At 41.6% G+C, this 20,812-nt stretch overlaps 2 protein-coding genes across 13 annotated transcripts in view; one reads left to right on the top strand and one right to left on the bottom strand.

Annotated features, from left to right (window-relative positions):
* Window positions 1-20,812, bottom strand: part of MCF2L2 (MCF.2 cell line derived transforming sequence-like 2) — a 243,203-nt gene that overhangs the window by 101,854 nt on the left and 120,537 nt on the right. The window lies entirely within an intron of this gene.
* Window positions 735-19,769, top strand: B3GNT5 (UDP-GlcNAc:betaGal beta-1,3-N-acetylglucosaminyltransferase 5). The gene is made up of 2 exons (XM_060767438.2): window positions 735-1,042; window positions 15,850-19,769. The coding sequence occupies exon 2, from the start codon at window positions 16,184-16,186 to the stop codon at window positions 17,321-17,323; it is 1,140 nt and encodes a 379-aa protein (XP_060623421.2). The 5' UTR covers window positions 735-1,042; window positions 15,850-16,183; the 3' UTR covers window positions 17,324-19,769.

A 20,812-nucleotide genomic window follows, 5' to 3' on the forward strand; every position in this document is an offset into this window, starting at 1 on the left:
CCAGCTATTAGGAATAATGGGAGTTGAAGTTCAAAACATCTGGAGAACCGAAGTTTGTCTATGTCTGTTATAACGACTCACTGTCTCATCATCTCAATGTGATATGGGATAGAATTATAGAATCCTTGAGTTGGAAGAGACATCGTGGGCCATCTAGTCCAGCCCCCTGCCAAGAAGCAGGAAAACTGCATTCAAAGCACCCTTGACAGATGGCCACCCAGCATCTGCTTAAAAGCCTCTCCATCACACTCTGAGGCAGAGAGTTCCACTGCTGAACAGCTCTCACCATTAGGAAGTTCTTCCTCATGTTCAGGTAGAATCTCCTTTCCTGTAGTTTGAAGCCATTGTTCCGCATCCTAGTCTCCAGGGCAGGATAAAACATGCTTGCTCCCTCCTCTCTATGACCTCCCCTCACATCTTTATCCATGGCCTTCATCATGTCTCTTCTCAGCCTTCTCTTCTGAAGATTAAACATGCCCAGCTCTTTAAGCCGCTCCTCATAGGGCTTGTTTTCCAGGCCCTTGACGCTTAAAAGAAACTGATACTCTGTTCTCAGTACCCTTCTCTAGGCATGGTGTGATGGCTAATTCCTGGCAGCTGGCTTGTAGCACTACCAAACAAAAGAGAGGAGGATTGATGCAATTTGACACCACTTTAACTGCAATGGCTCGGTGCCAATGGAATCCTAGGATTCTGTAGTTTCGCTAGGCACCACCAGCCTGCTTTGGCAGAGAGAGCTGGTGAAACTCCAACTCCCACGGCAACTCCAGTGATGTCACGCTTCTTTTCCACAGTACACTCCGGTGGTGTGTGTTGTGTGTTGCAAAGCGAGGGCGGCCGGCTGTGAAGTTGGAGGGGCGCTCCCTTCCCGGGCTGGGGCCAATCAGCGCGGCGCCTCGCCAAAGGCCTGAATGAAAGAAAGGCGAAGAGGCGGGAGGTGGAGGTTCCCCGCTCGCCTCTTACTTTGCGCCTGACTTCGCCATGCAGGCGCAGGAGTAGCCGCCCTCTCCCTTGGCTCGGTGGTGGAGGGACCCTTGCCTTGGTAAGCACTGAAGAATTTGGGGGTGGGGTGGGTTGCGCTTTGAAATGGGTGCCTTGGACAACTTGGGTTCCTTAGCAAAGCTGCCTGAACTAGAACAAAAGAAAATCCTCATCAAACCTGCCTTACTCCTTAAAATTTCGGGAGGGATTTGCTTGTTCTTCCCTCCCAACTCTCCTGGTTTTAAAAGGAGGAGGAGAGAAGCCCAAAACTCTGGAAATAGCTGAAAAGAAGCGCCTCTTTCCCAAAACTCCTCACGCCTCTTCAAAGGAGGACTTGCTTTCTTGCTCTTTTTCGGGCTTTCTTCCCTTGATTAACTTGGAAAGTCTTCCGAGTGAGGATGAGAAAGGACTCCCTCCACCAAAGGGAAGGCACGAGGAGGCTTTCAGTCATTGGAGTGTGTGTCTCCAGGGCTACTTTTGGGGGAGACGGGGACGGTCTCCCCTCCTGCTTCGCCTCCTTCCAGAAAGAACTTTCCCAAAAGGAGCTCGAAATGCAACTGTTGGGAATTGGAGAAGGGTCATGTCTCTGCTCGTGTCCTTCTCTGGGGTGTTTCCCACCCGGCAAAAGGAGCAAATCCCTCTCCCGTGCGCCTTGGCTGCTGGCGAGATTGCTACATCTCGAAAGAAAACGCGTTGGGGTTTAAAACAATGCCCAGCAGTTTGAATGAGAGCGGTTGTTCCCCCCAGGAAGGGTCCTCTTGGGTGGGGACTTGACCTGGAGTGCTCCCCTGATTTTTTTCAGCTGCCCCGCCTGCCTTTCCCCTTCCTCGCTGGGATTTCTCAAAACGCCCCCAAGAGTTTCCCCTTTCTTCCCCAGCCAGTCGCCCACAATGGCACATGGAGAGGGAAGGAGGTCGCCTAGGAGAGTCTCCTCAAGGCTGCCTTGCTTAGCTCTCCTACGTTTCACGACTGCATTTTTCAACTTTCCTCCTGTATGAATAAACTCGGTGCATGCCAAATCATACAATGTATTAGGAGAAACCGTTCTTTCTTTGGTTGGAGGAGGGAAAAGGCGTTTCCATGGCCGCCTGCTCTTGCTTGGTTGGAAAAATAGATGCTTTTTGCTCTGAAGGACTGGATTTCTTTGGAGGCGGACCCAGTCTCTGTGGCTCTCTCTAGGGCTGGTTCTACACTTTATATTAATTTAGCTTTAGCTTGCCTGGTTCAATGCTATGGAATCCTGGGATTTTTTGGTGAGCCACCAGCACTTTGCCAGAGAAGGCTTTGTAAAACTACAATTCCCATGATTCTATAGCATTGAACTATGGCTAGTCAAGTGGTGTCAAACAGGTGGAATTGCAGACCTTGGAAAAGTTTACTTTGTTGGACTGCAGTATATATAGCTAAAAGGGGATTCTGGGCATGATAGTCCAAAAGGTCACCTTTCCGAACTCTGGAGTATTTGCAGTGGTAGCAGTTGGCAGATTACTGTGTGCAAATTCTGTACTCTGTGTCCCCTGGACGACACACCCAAGCCCTTCCTCATTGCTTTCTGATTCTCATCTTGAACATTGGGAAACAGTTATCTTGCATTTCAAACAGCTGATGAGAAATGAGTTGGCCCTTCTTAGAATCGCATTACCATGTTTACGCAAGTGATACTTCCCTTTGCGTGTGTATAAGTGTGTTGGGGAGTATGGTTTGTATTTCGTTATAACTGTAATTCAGAAATCAATTAGCCCAGAGAGTGTGTGCTGTTGACTCTACGCTTGTTCTAGAAGAGAATTGCTGGTGGGAAGGGCTGGGAAGACATTTCTAACAGTCCCAGGCCTCTAGTAATTATACCGTGTTGAATTGCCAGCAGAGCTTCTCTGAAACCTTGAGGCATTTGCCGGTTATGAAATCATGCTCACCTTTTGCTGCCAATGGAGACACATACCCCTGGGAGAAATTGCTTGCATGTTCACCCTAAAAACAAGGACACCTAAATAACTATGACTCTATACCAGTGGCAGCTGATGCCCATGGTATCAGTGGAGTGAAAGATGAGGTTACCAGAGGTAACAATAGGCATAATTAATAAGGACGCTGCTAAAATAAGTTCCCTTTTATAAAGTATCTTTATGCCTGACAAGCTCCCTCTTTCCCTCCTAGTAATGATGCTGGAGGAGAGCTGGAGGCACAAGAGTTTCAATGTGAAGTCATAAGTGTGTCCTCGCAAGACAATGACATAAACTGGGAATTAGTGTAATTCTACTCAAGTATCTTTCACTAGTATCTTACAACAGGCAAGGTAAACAGTAGGATGACTGTGGAATCCCTACTTATCTCTTTCTGTTAAGTAATGTCCAGAAAAAAACTACATTGCTGCTCATCTGCCTTTTTTGCAATGTCTATGCTTGCCTTATATCCTTTGACTGGTTGTGAGGCAAGTTGATAGCTATTTATGCAGTACTCTATCAAGTAGGACCACCTCTGATCCAATGTCTAAATCCATTTGTTATTCCCATGTGGAACAGATCTACTTAATCAATAGAAACCATTAACACACTTGTATATATTCCCTTGATTGCTTAGGTTTGCTTCAGCTGGTACTAATAATTGAATTTAGATCCTGAATGTGGGGCATAGGGAATGTGGGGTTTGTCTTAAAAGTGCAGCAAGACTGCTTCTTGTTCTGTGTATTGATAGCATGCGAAGTAACATTTATAGCTTCCCGGAGGGAGGATGGAAATTATGTTGCTTTGCATTTCCTGGTAGTGAAGTGTTTATGAAATAAATAGCTTTGGTCCTATTGCAGGATTAAGGATGTAATTTTCTCTATGGCTATTATTGATTCTCAACAGTTATCTCCCTATCTCTTCTAATGTTCGCTATTGAGGATTTCCTTTTGAATATACACTCAGTTGGTTTAGTGAGTGTTGGTTGGGTTAAAGAATCCAAAAATCTGATACAGAAGCTTGTGGAAAACAGCCTGTGTTATACATCTACAATGAAATTATCTTCATTCTACATTTAAAAGCCTGGATAATTTTGTTATCTAAAGAATCCTCATAATTGTGAAATTGTGAATGTGCCAAGAGTGCAGAATGTGCCAAGATAACTGTTGCAGTTTCCAGTATTTCCAGAGAAAAGGAATAACTATTTTGGGAGTTTTTGATTATGGTAGGGATATGCTTTGGCTAAAACCTAACAATATGTTAGTAGGGGAACCTCTGATTTCAAAGATACACCTACTCAAATGCAGGTGACCTTTCAAACTGCACAATTAAAGCACTATGATTACACTTTAACTGCCATGGCAATCTCATCGGGAATCCAGAGGTTTGAAGCTTTGAGAGAGGTATTTATGTATCACCTCAGTACAAGCCCCGGGATTTGATACCATGCAGCCATGGAAATTAAGGTGGAGTTTGCTTTAATGGAGCAATGTGAAAAGAACCTAGATTAAGTCATCTCTTGAGAAGCATAGTACAGAAGGAAGAATTGAGCTTGTTCTTTTTAGGCAGTATGCACTTCTCTGATGTTTTTTAGATTAGCATTGATTCCAACATTGATAATTGTCTACAGTCTCTTGAACCAAAGCAGTGTTCCATATAAATCCTGCACAGTCAGGCCTGCAGAAATAGTTCATTCAGGCTGTAGTCTTGCTTTGGCCTCAATGCCCTGTAGCACAAAAAGGCTCCTTCGCCCCCTCCCCCAAGTTCTCTGTGAATGAAAAGGATTTGCAGAAGCTTGTGTCTCACTGTGTTATGCTGTGTGTAAGAAATCCTCCCCTCAATTTGGCAACATTTCCAATCATCTGCTGGAGGTGTGAAAGCCCCTTTAAAAAGAAAACAAGTGTATATGACCTGAGAAATAAGGTATTTTGCTAAAATTTTGGGAACCCACTGTTACACTGGCAGGTACAGCATGTTGCAAAGGCAGGCGCAAACCTGTTTTTCCAGACCAGTTCCAGATATAAAGACAACATTTTTTCCTGTTAAACTATGGGTACAGTTCTAGCGTATGCCATCAATTCAATACATTATTGTCCTTTGACTGGATTGACAAACACAAGTTGTCTATAACAGCTATTTGCTAAACAGTATTACTGGATATAACTCCCCCTCCCCCCGGTGGCGCAGTGGGTTAAACCGCTGAGCTGCTGAACTTGCTGAAAGGTCAGAGGTTCGAATTCGGGAAGCGGGGTGAGCTCCCACCGATAGCCCCAGCTTCTGCCAACCTAGAAGTTCGAAATCATGCAAAAGTGAGTAGATCAATAGGTACTGCTTCTGTGGGAAGGTAACAGCACTCCATGTAATCATGCCGGCAACATGACCTTAGAGGCGTCTACAGACAACGGTGGCTCTTTGGTTTAGAAACGGAAATGAGCACCACCCCCTAGAGTCAGACACATCTAGACTTAATGTCAAGGGGAAACCTTTACCTTTTATTACTGGATATTTGCTCTCTGCAGAATTTGGGAAGGTGTTTAAGACTCGTCAGAAGCTCTTAGACTAGCATCTTTTTGGAGTGGGACAGTAGGACAGAGATATACTTTATTATTCTTGTACTGGTTGCTGTGATTTTTGTTTAGAAATGTGAGCCCAAGACTACCAGCTGGCTCAGATCAGTAAGGTTATGCTAATTCCCAACAAACTGTTTTCCAACAAATCTTGATCTAATATCAAACAGTAAGTAAAGTGTAGACTCTGAATGTGGACTATTTATTTATTTAAAACATTTATATTCTACCCTTCTCACCCCCAAGGGGACTTGGGGTAGAGCACAGCATATACACAGCAAACATTCAATGCTGGGACACAAATTCACATACAATACATAAACATTAAAAAAAATCAAAATATTAAAATACACCATTTAAAACCATCCTAGTCAACCACGTCAAATCTAATTGGCCTGGTAATTTTTCCTATTGCTGCTTTATTGCCCTGTCCTGAAAGCTTGGACTAGGAATCAAGGAGACCAATGTTTGAATGCCTGCTCAGCCATGGAAACCCAAATGGCATTATGACACTTTCCCAACCAAAGGGGATGTTAATGGCAAACCTCAACACAGTCTTGCCAAGAAAGAGTCATCTAAATCTGAGCTGACTTGAAGGCACATAACAAGGAGAATAACAAACAACAAGAGCACAAAGGCCAAATACACGAAAGACTGAATTAGTCACCACTGAAGGCACTAAAACAGACATTAGCTTAAAATCTAGGGGTGTCCATTTGCATCAAAACAGGCCCAAAAGTGAACTATATACACACGACCATTTGACATGTTTTGGGTGTAACAACTGGCTATTTTTTTTTCTATCGACCATCATACACTAATTAAAAATAATAATAATGGAACTGACTTTAAATAGGACAGGTTTTCTAAGGCTCTGCACAAATGCCTTAATTTTTGTATGTCACAAGGAAGCTTGTGTTGCTGCCCCCATGTGGACCTGGAAGGGTGGCTTCTTGACAGGTATGTTGGGTGTGAGCGTGTAGATGGCTGAACTTAAATACCCTTGATTCTCAGCCTAATATTTCTCATAGTTAGCAAAGCATAAACATTTAATAAACCTGGTTTTGGGCAAACAATCTACTCTGGTTGGATTTACAGTTAACCAAGCAAACTGGTTAGGACAAAAGGAACAGAAGTACTTATTCCCTAAATTTGCTTAAAATAATTCTGCCCATTTAAAAACCACCATAGTTCTAGCTGGATTACTCTGACAAATTTGCTTTCCTATTTTTGTTTGTTGGATTTTTGCCTGTAAACATGCACCTTCCAATTTATACCTAAAATTGCAGATGGGGCAGAAAAGATTTCTTTACTGATTTTTTTTTTGTCGTGTCAGGAGAGACTTGAGAAACTGCAAGTCGCTTCTGGTGTGAGAGAATTGGCCATTTGCAAGGATGTTGCCCAGGAGATGCCCGGATGATTTGATGTTTTATCATCCTTGTGGGAGGCTTCTCTCATGTCCCTGCATGAGGAGCTGGAGCTGGTAGAGGGAGCTCATCCGCCTCTCCCCAGATTCGAACCTGTGACCTGTCAGTCTTCAGTCCTGCTGGCACAGGGGTTTAACCCACTGTGCCACCAGGGGATGATATACCTCTAATTTCAGGTTTGAGTATACATAGGACCTAAGTCAGTCCTAGCCAGCAAGGATGATGGGGATGAATGGTAGTAATATCAAACTATTATTACTCTACTATGTAGAGTAGACGCACCTCTTCCATCTAGGGACTCCTCTAATGCTGACAAGTGAAAACTCTTTGGCCACTGCTATATAGCTGTAATTCAAAATACTCATTTAATGTATGAATCATAAAGTTGGAAGAGACCTTGTGGGCCATCCAGTCCAATCCCCAGCCAAGAAGCAGAAAAATCGCATTCAAAGCACCCCCAGCTGGTTATAAACATCTATATTTATTATATATGTTTATTATATTGCTTTCTGCCCCTCTTAAGTGTTGTGAAGTATTAAAAACCTAATATAGTCAAATTAGCAATTAAAACTCAAATGTAGGCAACTTAAAACCCTAAATCAGACCAGTGGTGAGTAAATACTCTCACTAGATAATCAAAACATAACATTGATTCTGTGTTGTTTTGCTTATTTTGTTTACTTTCATTTAAAATAAACACCTTCAAAATAAAAATGGTACTAGCACACATTTCGCATTTTCCTACTTATCAAATTCAAATCACACCTCGCCATACACATAAGTATTTCAGATTTTTATCCCAGTATATGCCTCATTTATGTCAACCAATATGAATTCTAATTATTTATCATACTGAACTCCTCCACTTAAGGAAACAATAACTTTTAACAAACCAAGATGTGATGCTCTAGATCAAGGATCCTCAAAATTTTAAAAATGAACAATTTTAACCAACATAAATTTACCACGATTTCAATGGGAATTTCAATGGGAATTGTGAACTTGCTTTTTACTGATGAGATAGTTAAGGCACTACAGTTATCATGGTTCCATCTTATGGGATTTCAAGATTTTGCCAGAGAGATTTAGTCTGCAGTTCATGGGAATAGCAGCCTTTTAAAGGTGCATATAATGGTGTTAGTCAAGGGTGCAAATGAGGAAAGGGGTCCCATAGAGTCCCAAAAGGAACATTGCAGAAGTGAGTGAAATGTGTGTTGTATTTACAAAGAAATGGATGCCAGTGTGGATATGCTGTGAGTTGCCTTGAGTGCCATATTGGGAGCAATATATAGATAAAGTGAATAAATGAATATAAACGAATAAGTGTGCTTATTGTCTTTCTGTATCATCACATCCATTTAAAATTGGCAGTGCAGTTTACTATCCTTTCCCCGCGACATTCCCTTGAAGATGGAATAGATCAGCCCATTCATCTGTCAGATTAGAAGTTGCGTGAAAGTCAAAAGAATTGATAAAAAGAGATCAATTCCTTTGGGTTAAAGGGTTCCATGAGCAACTTAACACAGAAGTATGACTTGGCCACATGTTCTGTCGCCTTGCCAGTCCCAACTCCTCCTCCCTTGATGTGGGACATGCTCTTTGAATGACTCCTTTTCACAAATTGCCATATGCCAAAGATGACTGGGGACAGAACACTTGTGGAGTTACATGATACACCACAATTTGAGAAGTACTAAATATTATACTTCTGATAAGAAGGTGCATAATTTATGTAGCTGCAGCACAACCTGGAAAAATAAAGCAATACAAAATATGCTTTGAACAGGGAGCAGATGCAGGTACAATAGTAAAAAAAGCTCTTTAAGCGTGGTCAGAATCCTGTTCTAAAAAAAAACCCTGTCAATTTAGCATATGCCTGAGAGTAACCAGTTATGCATCTTAAGAAGAAACAGAGTTTTCATATTTTTGATTTACGACATTGTGCAGGTACAGCTGTACCAGGAGCTCCAATTTTGTTTGCTTTGCATTGAATGTTTGTTGTAGTCCTAAGTTTCAGGGACTCTGCAGATAGGTGGCTTCTTTTGGCTGCAATCATAGGGCAAGCCACCTGTCAATTATAGTTAGGTTCCCTGGTCCCGCCCCCTTTTGGGTTTCTGGAGGGAATAGGAGCCTTTTTGGTTCAGTCCACACAGAGAAGCCTTTCACACAGGACATAATACCAAGAGCTCCTGTAGAAAGCTTAGTCTTCTACAGATTATTAAGAAAGCCTTGAAATTCCTGTTTGATTTCAATAACAAAGAACTTTGTTGAACCTTTAAGCAACAAATGTTTTAATTGCCACTATTGGTGGAATAAGGAAATTTTAGCATTTCTAACTTTCTTTAAACCAAGTGGGTTACATCCAGTCCCTTGGGTTGGAGATAAAAAGGTAAAGTCCAGTCATGTCTGACTCTGGAGTGTGGTGCTCATCTCCATTTCTAAGCCGAAGAGCCAGCGTTGTCCGTAGACACCTCCAAGGTCATGTGGCCGGCATGACTGCATGGAGCGCCGTTACCGTCCTGCTGGAGCGGTACCTATTGATCTACTCACATTTGCATGTTTTCGAACTGCTAGGTTGGCAGAAGCTAGGGCTGACAGCGGAAGCTCACGCCGCTCCCCGGAATCGAACCTGCGACCTTTCGATCAACAAGCTCAGCGCTTTAACCCACTGCGCCACCGGGGGCTCCGAATTCATATATAATTCCGTTCTTCCTTCCTATTACATAGTTTTCCAATTCTTCCTTCTGGCCTGCTATTCATTATTTATTAATTCCCTACACAGATTCTTACAGGTTAAATTATGAAGCCTTCTATAAAAACTTTTACTTCTTTTTTAAAAACATAATTTGGAAATGGTACCAGTCCTTGATAGAGTTTTTTTTTTGTTTTTTCTGTGTTCATCATTGCTAATTTGTCAATTTCTACTATTTAAAAGACTTTATCCTTTCTTCTATCATTGGGAGGTCTGCTTGCTTTCAAAACATAACCAAACATGAATATTGTATAGATCAGGTATGGGCAAACCTAAGCCCTCCAGGTGTTTTGGACTCCAACTCCCACAATTCCTGGCAGCCTCAGGCCCTTTCCTTTCCCCCCTTAGCTGTGCAAATGCTCCCCTGGTCACCGCCGAGACCTGGGGCTCCAGGCTCAGCGATGAATCCAGGATCACACCCAAGCTGCGAACCTGCGCCTTCAAGGGGAGTGCGACCCCATCCAGCACAGGCGGTAACCCTATACCCCGTTCGGCCTTGCGACTGACCAGTAGGACCTCTGTCTTGTCTGGATTCAATTTCAATTTGTTCGCCCTCATCCAGACCGTTACAGCGGCCAAGCACCGGTTCAGGACCTGGACAGCCTCCTTAGTAGCAGGTGGAAAGGAGTGACAGAGTTGGACATTATCTGCGTACAGATGACACCGTACCCCGAAACTCCGGATGATCTCTCCCAGCGGCTTCATGTAGATGTTAAACAACATGGGAGACAGAATTGAGCCCTGAGGAACCCCACAAGACAACGGTTGTGGGGTTGAACAGGTGTCCCCCAATAACACCTTCTGGGACCGGCCCTCTAGGAATGACCGGAGCCACTGTAAAACAGTGCCCCCGAGACCCATCCCTGCGAGGATGATAAAAAACATCAAATCATCCAGGCTTCCCCTGGGCAACGTCCTTGCAGACGGCCAATTCTCTCACACCAGGAGTCACTCCTGACACGACCAAAAAAAAAATAAATGTCTCCTCTCAGCCTTCTCTTCTTCAGGCTAAACATGCCCAGCTCTTTAAGCCACTCCTCATAGGGCGTGTTCTCCAAAACCTAGATCATTTTAGTCACCTTTCTCTGGACATATTCCAGCTTCTCAACATCTCCCTTCAATTGTGGTGCCCAGAATTGGACACAGTATGATTCCAGGTGTGGTCTGACCAAGGCAGGACAGAGGGATAGCATGACTTCCCCGGATCTAGACACTATATTCCTATCTATGCTGGACAAAATCCCATTGGCTTTTTTTGCCGCCGCATGACATTGTTGGCTCATGTTTAACTTGTTGTCCACGAGGACTCCAAGATCTTTTCCACATGTACTGCCGTTCTCATCCTTCATATAGATCTTTACAGTTTCCTTCACATAAAGCTGAAGGAAATCTTCCTCCACACTCATGGCTTCTGAGGCCCCTTCCACACAGCTGAATAAAATCCCACATTATCTGCTTTGAATTGGGATATATAACAGTTTGGACTCAGATAATTCAGTTCAAAGCAGATATGGTGGGATTTTCTGCCTTAATATTCTGAGTTATATGGCTGTGTGGAAGGACCCTGAGTAAGAATAAATACAAATCATCCTCTTGTCTGAGGTTCCTTCCACACAGCCCTATATCCCAGAATATCAAGGCAGAAAATCCAACAATATCTGCTTTGAACTGGGTTAACTGAGTCCACACTGCCATATATTCCAGTTCAAAGCAGATAATATAGTATTTTCTGCCTTGATTTGTGAGATATAAGGCTCTGTGGAAGGACCCCGAGTTTCTTCCCCTCAGATTTGGGATGCATTTTCTCCTCAGATTTGGGATGCGTCTTCTCTGTAGAATTAATGAATTCTGGCACCACTTTAAACAGCCATCACTCAAATGTTACGGGATCCTGGGATTTGTAGTTTGGTGAGAGAAGGCCAGAGATCCTGTGAAACTACATATCCCACAACCCAATAGCATTGAGCTGTGACGTTTAAAGTGGTGTCTGAGGATGCCTGCCACAGATGCAGGCGAAATGTCAGGAGAGAATGCTTCTAGAACATGGCCATACAGCCTAAAAAACCTACAACAACCCAGTGGTTTTGGCCATGAAAGCCTTCGACAATACATATAAGAGTATTCTTTAGTAAATATGCCATCAAAATGGAGGCAAGCTGAAGAAATTAATGTGAGGCCTAGTATTGGAGTGCTCTAAATGAGAGGCCTAGAACTGGAAACGAAGAATACAGCAAATGTTCTGCTAATGGGAGTGTTTCTATACATCCATTTCTATCTATTTATGATCACCATTGTGTCCTTACAGATTAGTAGCTTCTTTCTGAGGTGAAAGATGATGTTTTGTAATGAGAGGAAAAACGAACAATTTCACAAACGTGACTAAATTAGCTTCTTTCTGAGGTGAAAGACAATGTTTTGTAATGAGAGGAAAAACCAACAATTTCACAAACGTGACTAAATAGGCCCTTACTCAAAAAACATGAGTGAGGCCTTGAAAAACTTCCTGACTGGAAACTTAAGTCATTCTGCTAGTTTCAAAGTATGGGAGTGTTTGTGTGTGTGTGTGTGTGTGTATTCTGAAAATGTTACCAAATGTTGACATTTTAATCGGCGGGTTATCAGTTAGTATCTTATTGATAAGAAATTCTTTTACTGCTATGTCTTTGCCTTGAGCAAATGATACGCAAGCTGGGCTTTGAATGAGACAAAGGAAGGCGTATCTGTGGGAAATTATGATTTCTCAACAGACTAGGCCAGGCATGAGCAAACTTTGGCCCTTCAAGTGTGTTGAACTTCAACTCCCACAATTCCTAACAGCCTCGGGCCCCTTCCTTTCCCCCCTCAGCCACTTAGGGGTTATTGAAAGTCTTTGGCTTGGGATCCCATTTCATGGATCTACAACAGGCATGGGCAAACTTGGGCCCTCCAAGTGTTTTGGACTTCAACTCCCACAATTCCTAATAGCCTTGGGCCTCTTCCTTTCCCCCCTCAGCCGCTTAAGCCACTTAGGGGTTATTGAAAGTCTTGGGATCCCATTTCATGGATCTACAACAGGCATGGGCAAACTTGGGCCCTCCAAGTGTGTTGGACTTCAACTCCCACAATTCCTAATAGCCTCGGGCCTCTTCCTTCCCCCCCTCAGCCTCTTAAGCCACTTAGGGGTTATTGAAAGTCTTGGGATCCCATTTCATGGATCTACAACAGGCATGGGCAAACCTGGGCCCTCCAAGTGTGTTGGACTTCAATTCCCACAATTCCTAACAGCCTCGGGCCCCTTCCTTTCACCCCTCATCCACTTAGGGGTTATTGAAAGTCTTGGGATCCCATTTCATGGATCTACAACAGGCATGGGCAAACTTGGGCCCTCCAAGTGTGTTGGACTTCAATTCCCACAATTCCTAACAGCCTCGGGCCTCTTCCTTTCTCCCCTTAGTCACTTAGGGGTTATTGAAAGTCTTTGGCTTTGGATCCCATTTTATGGATCTACAACAGGCATGGGCAAACTTGGGCCCTCCAAGTGTGTTGGACTTCAACTCCCACAATTCCTAACAGCCTGTAGGCTGTCAGGAATTGTGGGATTTGAAGTCCAAAACACCTGGAGGGCCCAAGTTTGCCCATGCCTGTTCTACAAGATGGCCTTCCCCAAGGCAAAAGCAGAGAGTGGGAAGATGAAGACATAGTTCCATCTATACATTTGGTCACAAGGACAGAAAGCCACAGAGAGTACAGATGCATTTCCAACTATATAATCCAAGGCATTGGGAGATTTGTCTTCTGATTGTTGGGATCCTGAGAAGACAACAGTGATTTTTGATAGACAGAATTTCCAATTAATGGGCCATGGTTAGCTCTTAAGTGGGGTTATGAAGAAATAGGCAGTAGTGAGTTATGGGTGCTTAGGTACTTCTACCAATAGCAGGTATGGAGCCCTGGTGAGTATTTATTGGCTTCATTGTTGTTAGGAACAAATATTACCTCTAGGTATTTCTTGCCTAAGAAAACGCAGTGAATTTTATGGGGTCTCCATAAGTTGATACTTGTATTGTCAAAGTTTTCATGGCTAGAATCACTGGGTTGTTGCAGGTTTTTTCAGGCTATATGGCCATGTTCTAGAGGCATTTTCTCCTAACGTTTAGCCTGCATCTATGGCAAGCATCCTCAGAGGTAGTGAGGTCTGTTGGAACTAGGAAAAAGGGTTTATATAGGTGGTCAGTTGAAACATTCACACCTAGCTCCAGCAGACAAGAGTCCTTTGTCTCACACTGGTCATTCCACAGATATATAAACCCTTTTTCCTAGTTCCAACAGACCTCACTATCTCTGAGGATGCTTGCCATAGATGCAGGCGAAACGTCAGGAGAAATGCCTCTAGAACATGGCCATATAGCCCGAAAAAACCTACAACAACCCAGTTGATACTTGACTTGAAGGCAACTCTTTCACCTCAGAAGGAAGCTACTAATGTGTAAGGACAAAATGGTGATCATAAATGGATAGAAAGGAATGTATAGAATGTATTAGGAAGAACTTCCTGACTGTGAGAGCCATTCAGCAGTGGAACTCTCTGCCCAGGAATGTGGTGGAGGTTCCTTCTTTGGAAGCTTTTAAACAGGCTGGATGGTCATCTGTCAGGGGTGCTTTGAATGCAGTTTTCCTGTTTCTTTGCAGGGGTTGGACTGGATGGCCCATGAGGTCTCTTCCAACTCAATGATTCCAACTCAATGATTCTATCCCATTAGCAGAACATTTGCTGTATTCTTCATTTCCAGTACTAGGCCTCACATTAATTTCTTCAGCTTGCCTCCCTTTAGATGGCACATTTACTGAAGAATACTCTTATATGTATTGTCGAAGACTTTCATGGCCGGAATCGCTGGGTCGTTGTTGGTTTTTTGAGCCATATGGTCATGTGAAGACACAATTTTTTAAAAAAGAAAATGTTTTAAAAAGAGTGTTTAAGAATCATAGAATCAAAGAGTTGGAAGAGACCTCATGGGCCATCCAGTCCAACCCCCTGCCAAGAAGCAGGAATATTGCATTCAAATCACCCCCGACAGATGGCCATCCAGCCTCTGTTTAAAAGCTTCCAAGCAAGGAGCCTCCACCACACTCCAGGGCAGAGAGTTCCACTGCTGAACGGCTCTCACAGTCAGCAAGTTCTTCCTTATGTTCAGATGGAATCTCCTTTCTTGTAGTTTGAAGCCATTGTTTCGTGTCCTATTCTCCAGGGAAGCAGAAAACAAGCTTGCTCCCTCCTCCCTGTGGATTCTTCTCACATATTTATACATGGCTAACATATCTCCTCTCAGCCTTCTCTTCTTCAGGCAAAACATGCCCAGTTCCTTAAGCTGCTCCTCATAGGGCTTGTTCTCCAGACCCGAGATCATTTTAGCCACCCTCCTCTGGACACATTCCAGTTTGTCAATATCTCTCTTGAATTGTGGTGCCCAGAATTCCAGGTGTGGTCTAACCAAGGCAGAATAGAGGGGTAGCATTACTTCCCTAGATCTAGACACTATGCTCCTATTGATGCAGGCCAAAATCCCATTGGCTATTTTGGCCGCCAGATGACATTGTTGGCTCATGTTTAACTTGCTGTCCACGAGGACTCCAAGATCTTTTTCACACATACTGCTCTCGAGCCAGGCATCCCCCATTCTGTATCTTTGCATTTCGTTTTTTCTGCCTAAGTGGAGTATCTTGCATTTGTCCCTGTTGAACTTCATTTTGTTAGTTTTGGCCCATCTCTCTAATCTGTCAAGATCGTTTTGAATCCTGCTCCTGTCCTCTGCAGTATTGCCTATCCCTCCCAATTTGGTGTCGTCCCAATTTGGTGTCGAAGGTGATCAGCTGTTTTGAAGTAAAGCAAAAATCCCTCTTATTTAGTAACCCTTTTCACTATCTGATGAGTCAATGGTGTTTCTGTCAACAGGGGTTTATGTAGTGAAATGAAAGGCATGGAATTCTAGATTCTGTAGAGATAAACTGGAAATGGGTGGGGAAGATGAGATTGGGGTTAATGTGGAGATCTGTTTACATGATAATCTATCTCCTGCATAGATACTTAGAGGTTATTGTCTCTTTTGATCAACGCAGTAGTCAAACCATTTTAGAACCTTGTGATTTGCACTTAAAATTGAATAAACTGCTAACATATTTCCTTTCCTGTTTTGTTTTTGCAGATCACTGTCGATCACTTTTCTGTCTATTGAAGCTGTAACAACATTTGTTTTGAGAGTGCAGTTAGATCTATTGAAGATGCAGCAGAGGAAGGTGTATATTCAGCAGGTGATATCGTCGAGACCTTCCTGCATATCATCTGTACTAACAAACCAACTTGGGAAGAAATATGACTTGTAAAAAAGTATGTTGTTTATATTACAACTACTGTGCAGAGATAGGATGCCTCTACAATGAACACTATCTCTAAAGGAGAGATATTGAACTTTCTGACAAGAACTCAGTTGGAAGAATACAAACGTTTAACTGGAGCCAGACGCAAGAAAGGGCATCAGAATGTATGTTTATCCAAGAAGAGTTAGAAGATGCCAAATTGTGCCGCTGTTTGCCACTTGCTTTCTACTTTGTCTCATGATTTTTTGGGGTCCACTTGATGAGAGTAATATTGTGGGCCACATGAAATCTTACTCCTACAGATACCTCATAAATAGCTATAGTTTTGTGAATGATAGCCTGTCTGTTAGCAGAGATAACCTGGACAGAGGAACAGGCTATCAATACTTGATCAATCACAAGGAGAAATGTCAAGGGCAAGATGTCCTCCTCTTGCTGTTTGTCAAGACTGCACCTCAAAATTACCACCGGAGAGATGCAATTCGACAGACGTGGGGTAATGAAAAGTATGTCCATTACTACCTTAAGACCAACATAAAGACCCTCTTTGTATTAGGGCAGCCAAGCAACCTTACACAGAGAGACCAACAGCAAAGAAGGCTCCAGGCAGAAGACAAGATGTATGGTGATCTGATTCAGCAAGACTTCTTGGATACTTTTTACAATCTTACTCATAAATTACTCTTGCAGTTCAGTTGGGTAAATAAATTTTGCCCTCATGCCAAGTTTGTTATGTCAGCAGATGATGATATATTTATTCACATGCCAAACCTTGTTGCTTACCTCCAAAGTCTAGCACAAATTGGTGTTCAAAATTTTTGGATTGGACGTGTTCATCGGGGAGCACCTCCCGTAAGAGATAAGAAGAGCAAATATTATGTTCCATACGACATGTATCCTTGGCTTGCTTATCCTGATTATACAGCAGGAGCTGCATATGTGATATCGAGTGATGTAGCAGCTAAAGTCTATGAAGCCTCACTGACTCTTAATTCAACCCTATATATAGATGATGTTTTCATGGGTCTCTGTGCCAACAAAATGGGAATTGTTCCACAATATCATCTGTTTTTTTCTGGGGAAGGTAAAGCTCCATATCATCCTTGTATTTACAACAAAATGATGACCTCTCATGGACACGTAGATGACCTTCACTATCTTTGGAAGCAAATTACAGACCCCAAAGTGAAAAACGTTTCATCTGGCATTTGGGGTACAGTATATTGCAGAATAGTTAACATTATGCTTCTTTGCAAATTATACTATCAGGACACCTATCCCTGTTTAGCTGCATTCTCCTAATACTTGAAGATCAAACAAAGATTAACTGAGCCAAAAGAAATAAGAGATCTTGGCCGTTTCCTCCAAGACACATGCAAAAGCGAATGTGAAATGTTGCATAAAAACTTAGAATGTGAAAGCTTACCTGTGTACTACATTATTTTCACCAGTTTCCTGAAAGCTGAACACCTTGGTTTCCATAAACTACAGTTACACCAACTCACTATGAGAACAGGTTAGATAGTACTAAAAATCAAAATGTTTACGCTTTTAAATGTGAACAAAATTCAATATAAAATTAAATTGAATTTTGAAAAACACATTCATTGATGACAATGTAAATGGATACTGTAGGCCAGTTAAATAAATTCCTCACTGTATTGGATAAGCAGCATTTCGCCCTCCTTCCTCCCATATGCCTCCAAAGCACAAGCACATTTCAATCCAAGGTCTTAATGAGTGGCTACACATTTTACCACTATGTTGTACAAATCACTCAAAATCAACTTGGGAAACCTTATTCCCATGGAAGTGGTGCTAGCATTGGTTTAAGCACTTGTTGGATTAATCCTAAAACTGGCACACTCAATAGATAATTTATGGGAAAATATAATTATCCTTGCAGAATTTTGTAAAAATCGGTCACTATCCACCAATGGAATGTACTGCAAGTTAGATGAGGATTTGTGCTGGAGTGGTGGGATGAAGCATTCTTTGTCCATGCTTAGATATTAGGTCACTGGTGCTTAAAGTATGAGAAACTTAAAAATCATTAAAGCTAGTGTATGCTTTGAAGAAAATAGGTCCAAACACTCCAGTTCATTTTTGAAGAATGAGCACAATTACAAGTTCCCCACCGCTAAGTTGGTTTTCACTCTAAATATATTTACTTCCCCATTCGTTCACTTTACATTTGAGAACCAGGAAGCATTTTTAAATACAACTACTGAATAAAAAATTCTGAGGAATATATCTGAGTTATATACTTTCCTCAAATTTAACAATGTACAAAACTCCCAATTTATACCGTTATACTCTAAAAAATAATGTTCTTTAAAATTCAGAAAGATATAAAAAGTACGTTGGTGCCAACTTCATATGTAAAAAAAAAAAGCTTCTCTCAAGCAAAGTTTGGAATTATTTTACTACTTAGTAGTTTTACAACAAAAAATACCTCTTCCTATTTGTGTTTAACTTAACAGTAGGCAGATATTAAAACAGCTGTACCATCTCTTTCTTAAAAGTAAAATGAAATGGTATGTGTGGCCTGAAGTCATACCATGTCATCTAACATGTGTGGTGGCAAAAATATCTTTTTGCCTTAATTTGGGCAGAGAGAGAAAATTGCTGGATTGTATTGTCGAAGGCTTTCATGGCCGGAATACTGGGTTGTTGTAGGTTTTTTCGGGCTATATGGCCATGGTTTAGAGGCATTCTCTCCTGACGTTTCGCCTGCATCTATGGCAAGCAACCTCTGAGGATGCTTACCATAGATGCAGGTGAAATGTCAGGAGACATGGCCTCTGGACCATGGCCATATAGCCCGAAAAAACCTACAACAACCCAATTGCTGGATTTGCGTATAAACCCAAACAGTACAGAAAGAGTAATCTAAATATGGATTTAACTGGGTGAAGTTTCTATATTACTCTAACCCCCAGGTATTTCTGTCCCTCCCAATATCATTGGACTATAGTGCACTGTAGCTCTAGCCAGCACAGCCACTGGTCAATAGTGCTGGGATTTGCTGTCCAACCAAATCTCCACCTGAGTCCCACTCCTGCTCTAATGATTTTCAGAATAATATCACAATGCTGTGGGAACTCCAATAATAATTAGCCAATTCTGGGCTTGACAGTCTTGAATGTCGCAAGCAGGTATATAATGTCTGCCTCGGATGAATTCCTTAAGCGTTTTGATAAACATCAGGAATAAGCTGTACCTATAACTTGTGTTGACTTCTTGAAATGGCTGTTATGTGTTTGTGTTTTACAGCAGGTCTGTTGTGTTTAAAAATTATTTATTAGCTAGCTTTAAAAGGGTCAGATAGTTGTGTACTACTTTAGCATAGGAGAACAATTCAGAGAAATGATGGAGGCACTCTTTTTCTAAGAAAGGGGAGCCTGATGGTTTCTTAGGTATTTGGGCTTCGAGCACCGTGTTTAGATTTCTAAAACTGGAAATTCCTTGGTTTTTCAGTGTTTCAAATGCAGGGCTCTTAGTTTTTCTTCATTTTGCTTACAAGTAAAATTGCATCAGCTTGAATGGTCACTTCAGGTACCAGTTTGACACTGTTATACACAAGGGTTTATTTCTTATGCTAGTTTTTACTTGTTTGGTTTGCAGCTATTGGATATAATTTTTTTTTACAAAAAAATGACAATTATTTATTCTTGACTCTTGCTCTGTCACCATATGTTTTGTACAAATCCTGTTTTCAATAAACAATTTTGTGTATTTTGTAAAAGTGTTGGGCACTGATTCATGTAGTCACATTTGGTATTCTTAAAAACTCTCTCTACAGAACACTTATTTTTCTTAAGGTACATTATTAGCAACACCAGTAAATATAACTTCTTGTTCTGTCATGATGGAACACCTCCTTTATAGTAAAAATAATAATCTTGAATTAAGGAGTTTTAAAAGCATTATTCCAAACTGTTTATTTACTTGATATTTATAGCAGTGAGAATGGAGGAGCATTTTCTGTGTGATAGGGAAGACTTTTGAAGGTAAGTATGGTATTTTGATACAAAAATAATGCAATTCCTTTTAAGCTGTCATAAGTGTGGGTGACAATGATGTATGGGAAAAAACTGTAACAGGACAAAATACACAAGAATATGGAAGGTAGCTATTGTAACGTGGTCTAAATAGAATGTTAAAATAATCAGAACTAATCTAATGTCTGAAAAAAGTATCAATCCAAAAATAAGAAGTATTATTTATGTCAATAGTGATGATAATGTTTCTGTTAGGACTACTACATCAGGAATACTTTCCAAACAATTTACCAAATATCTGTAAACATTGTTTCAACCAATATAGATTTTAGTGTGCAATTTTACTGGATACATGCAATTTTCTTATTGTTCTTTCATTTTGGGTTTCAACTGGAGAACTTGAAACATTGTGAATTATGAAAGATAATTGAATTTCTTCTGGTACTGGTTTGAAATGGTAGAAATGTGGTCGATTTTGGCATTTCTTTGTGAACCAAACAAGTTGCTCCTTCACCTATACTTGGCATCATATGATATGGAACATGGTGTGACAAATAGAAGCCTAATATTTATTTTCATGTCCTCCTTTATTTAACTTCTATATCAGAGTTAACTGAGCAATTGCAACCAGGACAGAGATTGTTTTCCTTCCTGTGCCTGGCCAGTTGACCAAGCATTGCAATTCAGCATGCTTAAAGAGATGTGATGTCACACCTAGCTATCATTTGGCTGATCTTTAGCCATTTATGTTCTGTTTGTGGGAGCTGTGGAGGGATAGAGAAATAAA

The sequence above is a fragment of the Anolis sagrei genome, chromosome 3, assembly GCF_037176765.1.
Source record: "Anolis sagrei isolate rAnoSag1 chromosome 3, rAnoSag1.mat, whole genome shotgun sequence".
Lineage (NCBI taxonomy): Eukaryota > Metazoa > Chordata > Lepidosauria > Squamata > Dactyloidae > Anolis > Anolis sagrei.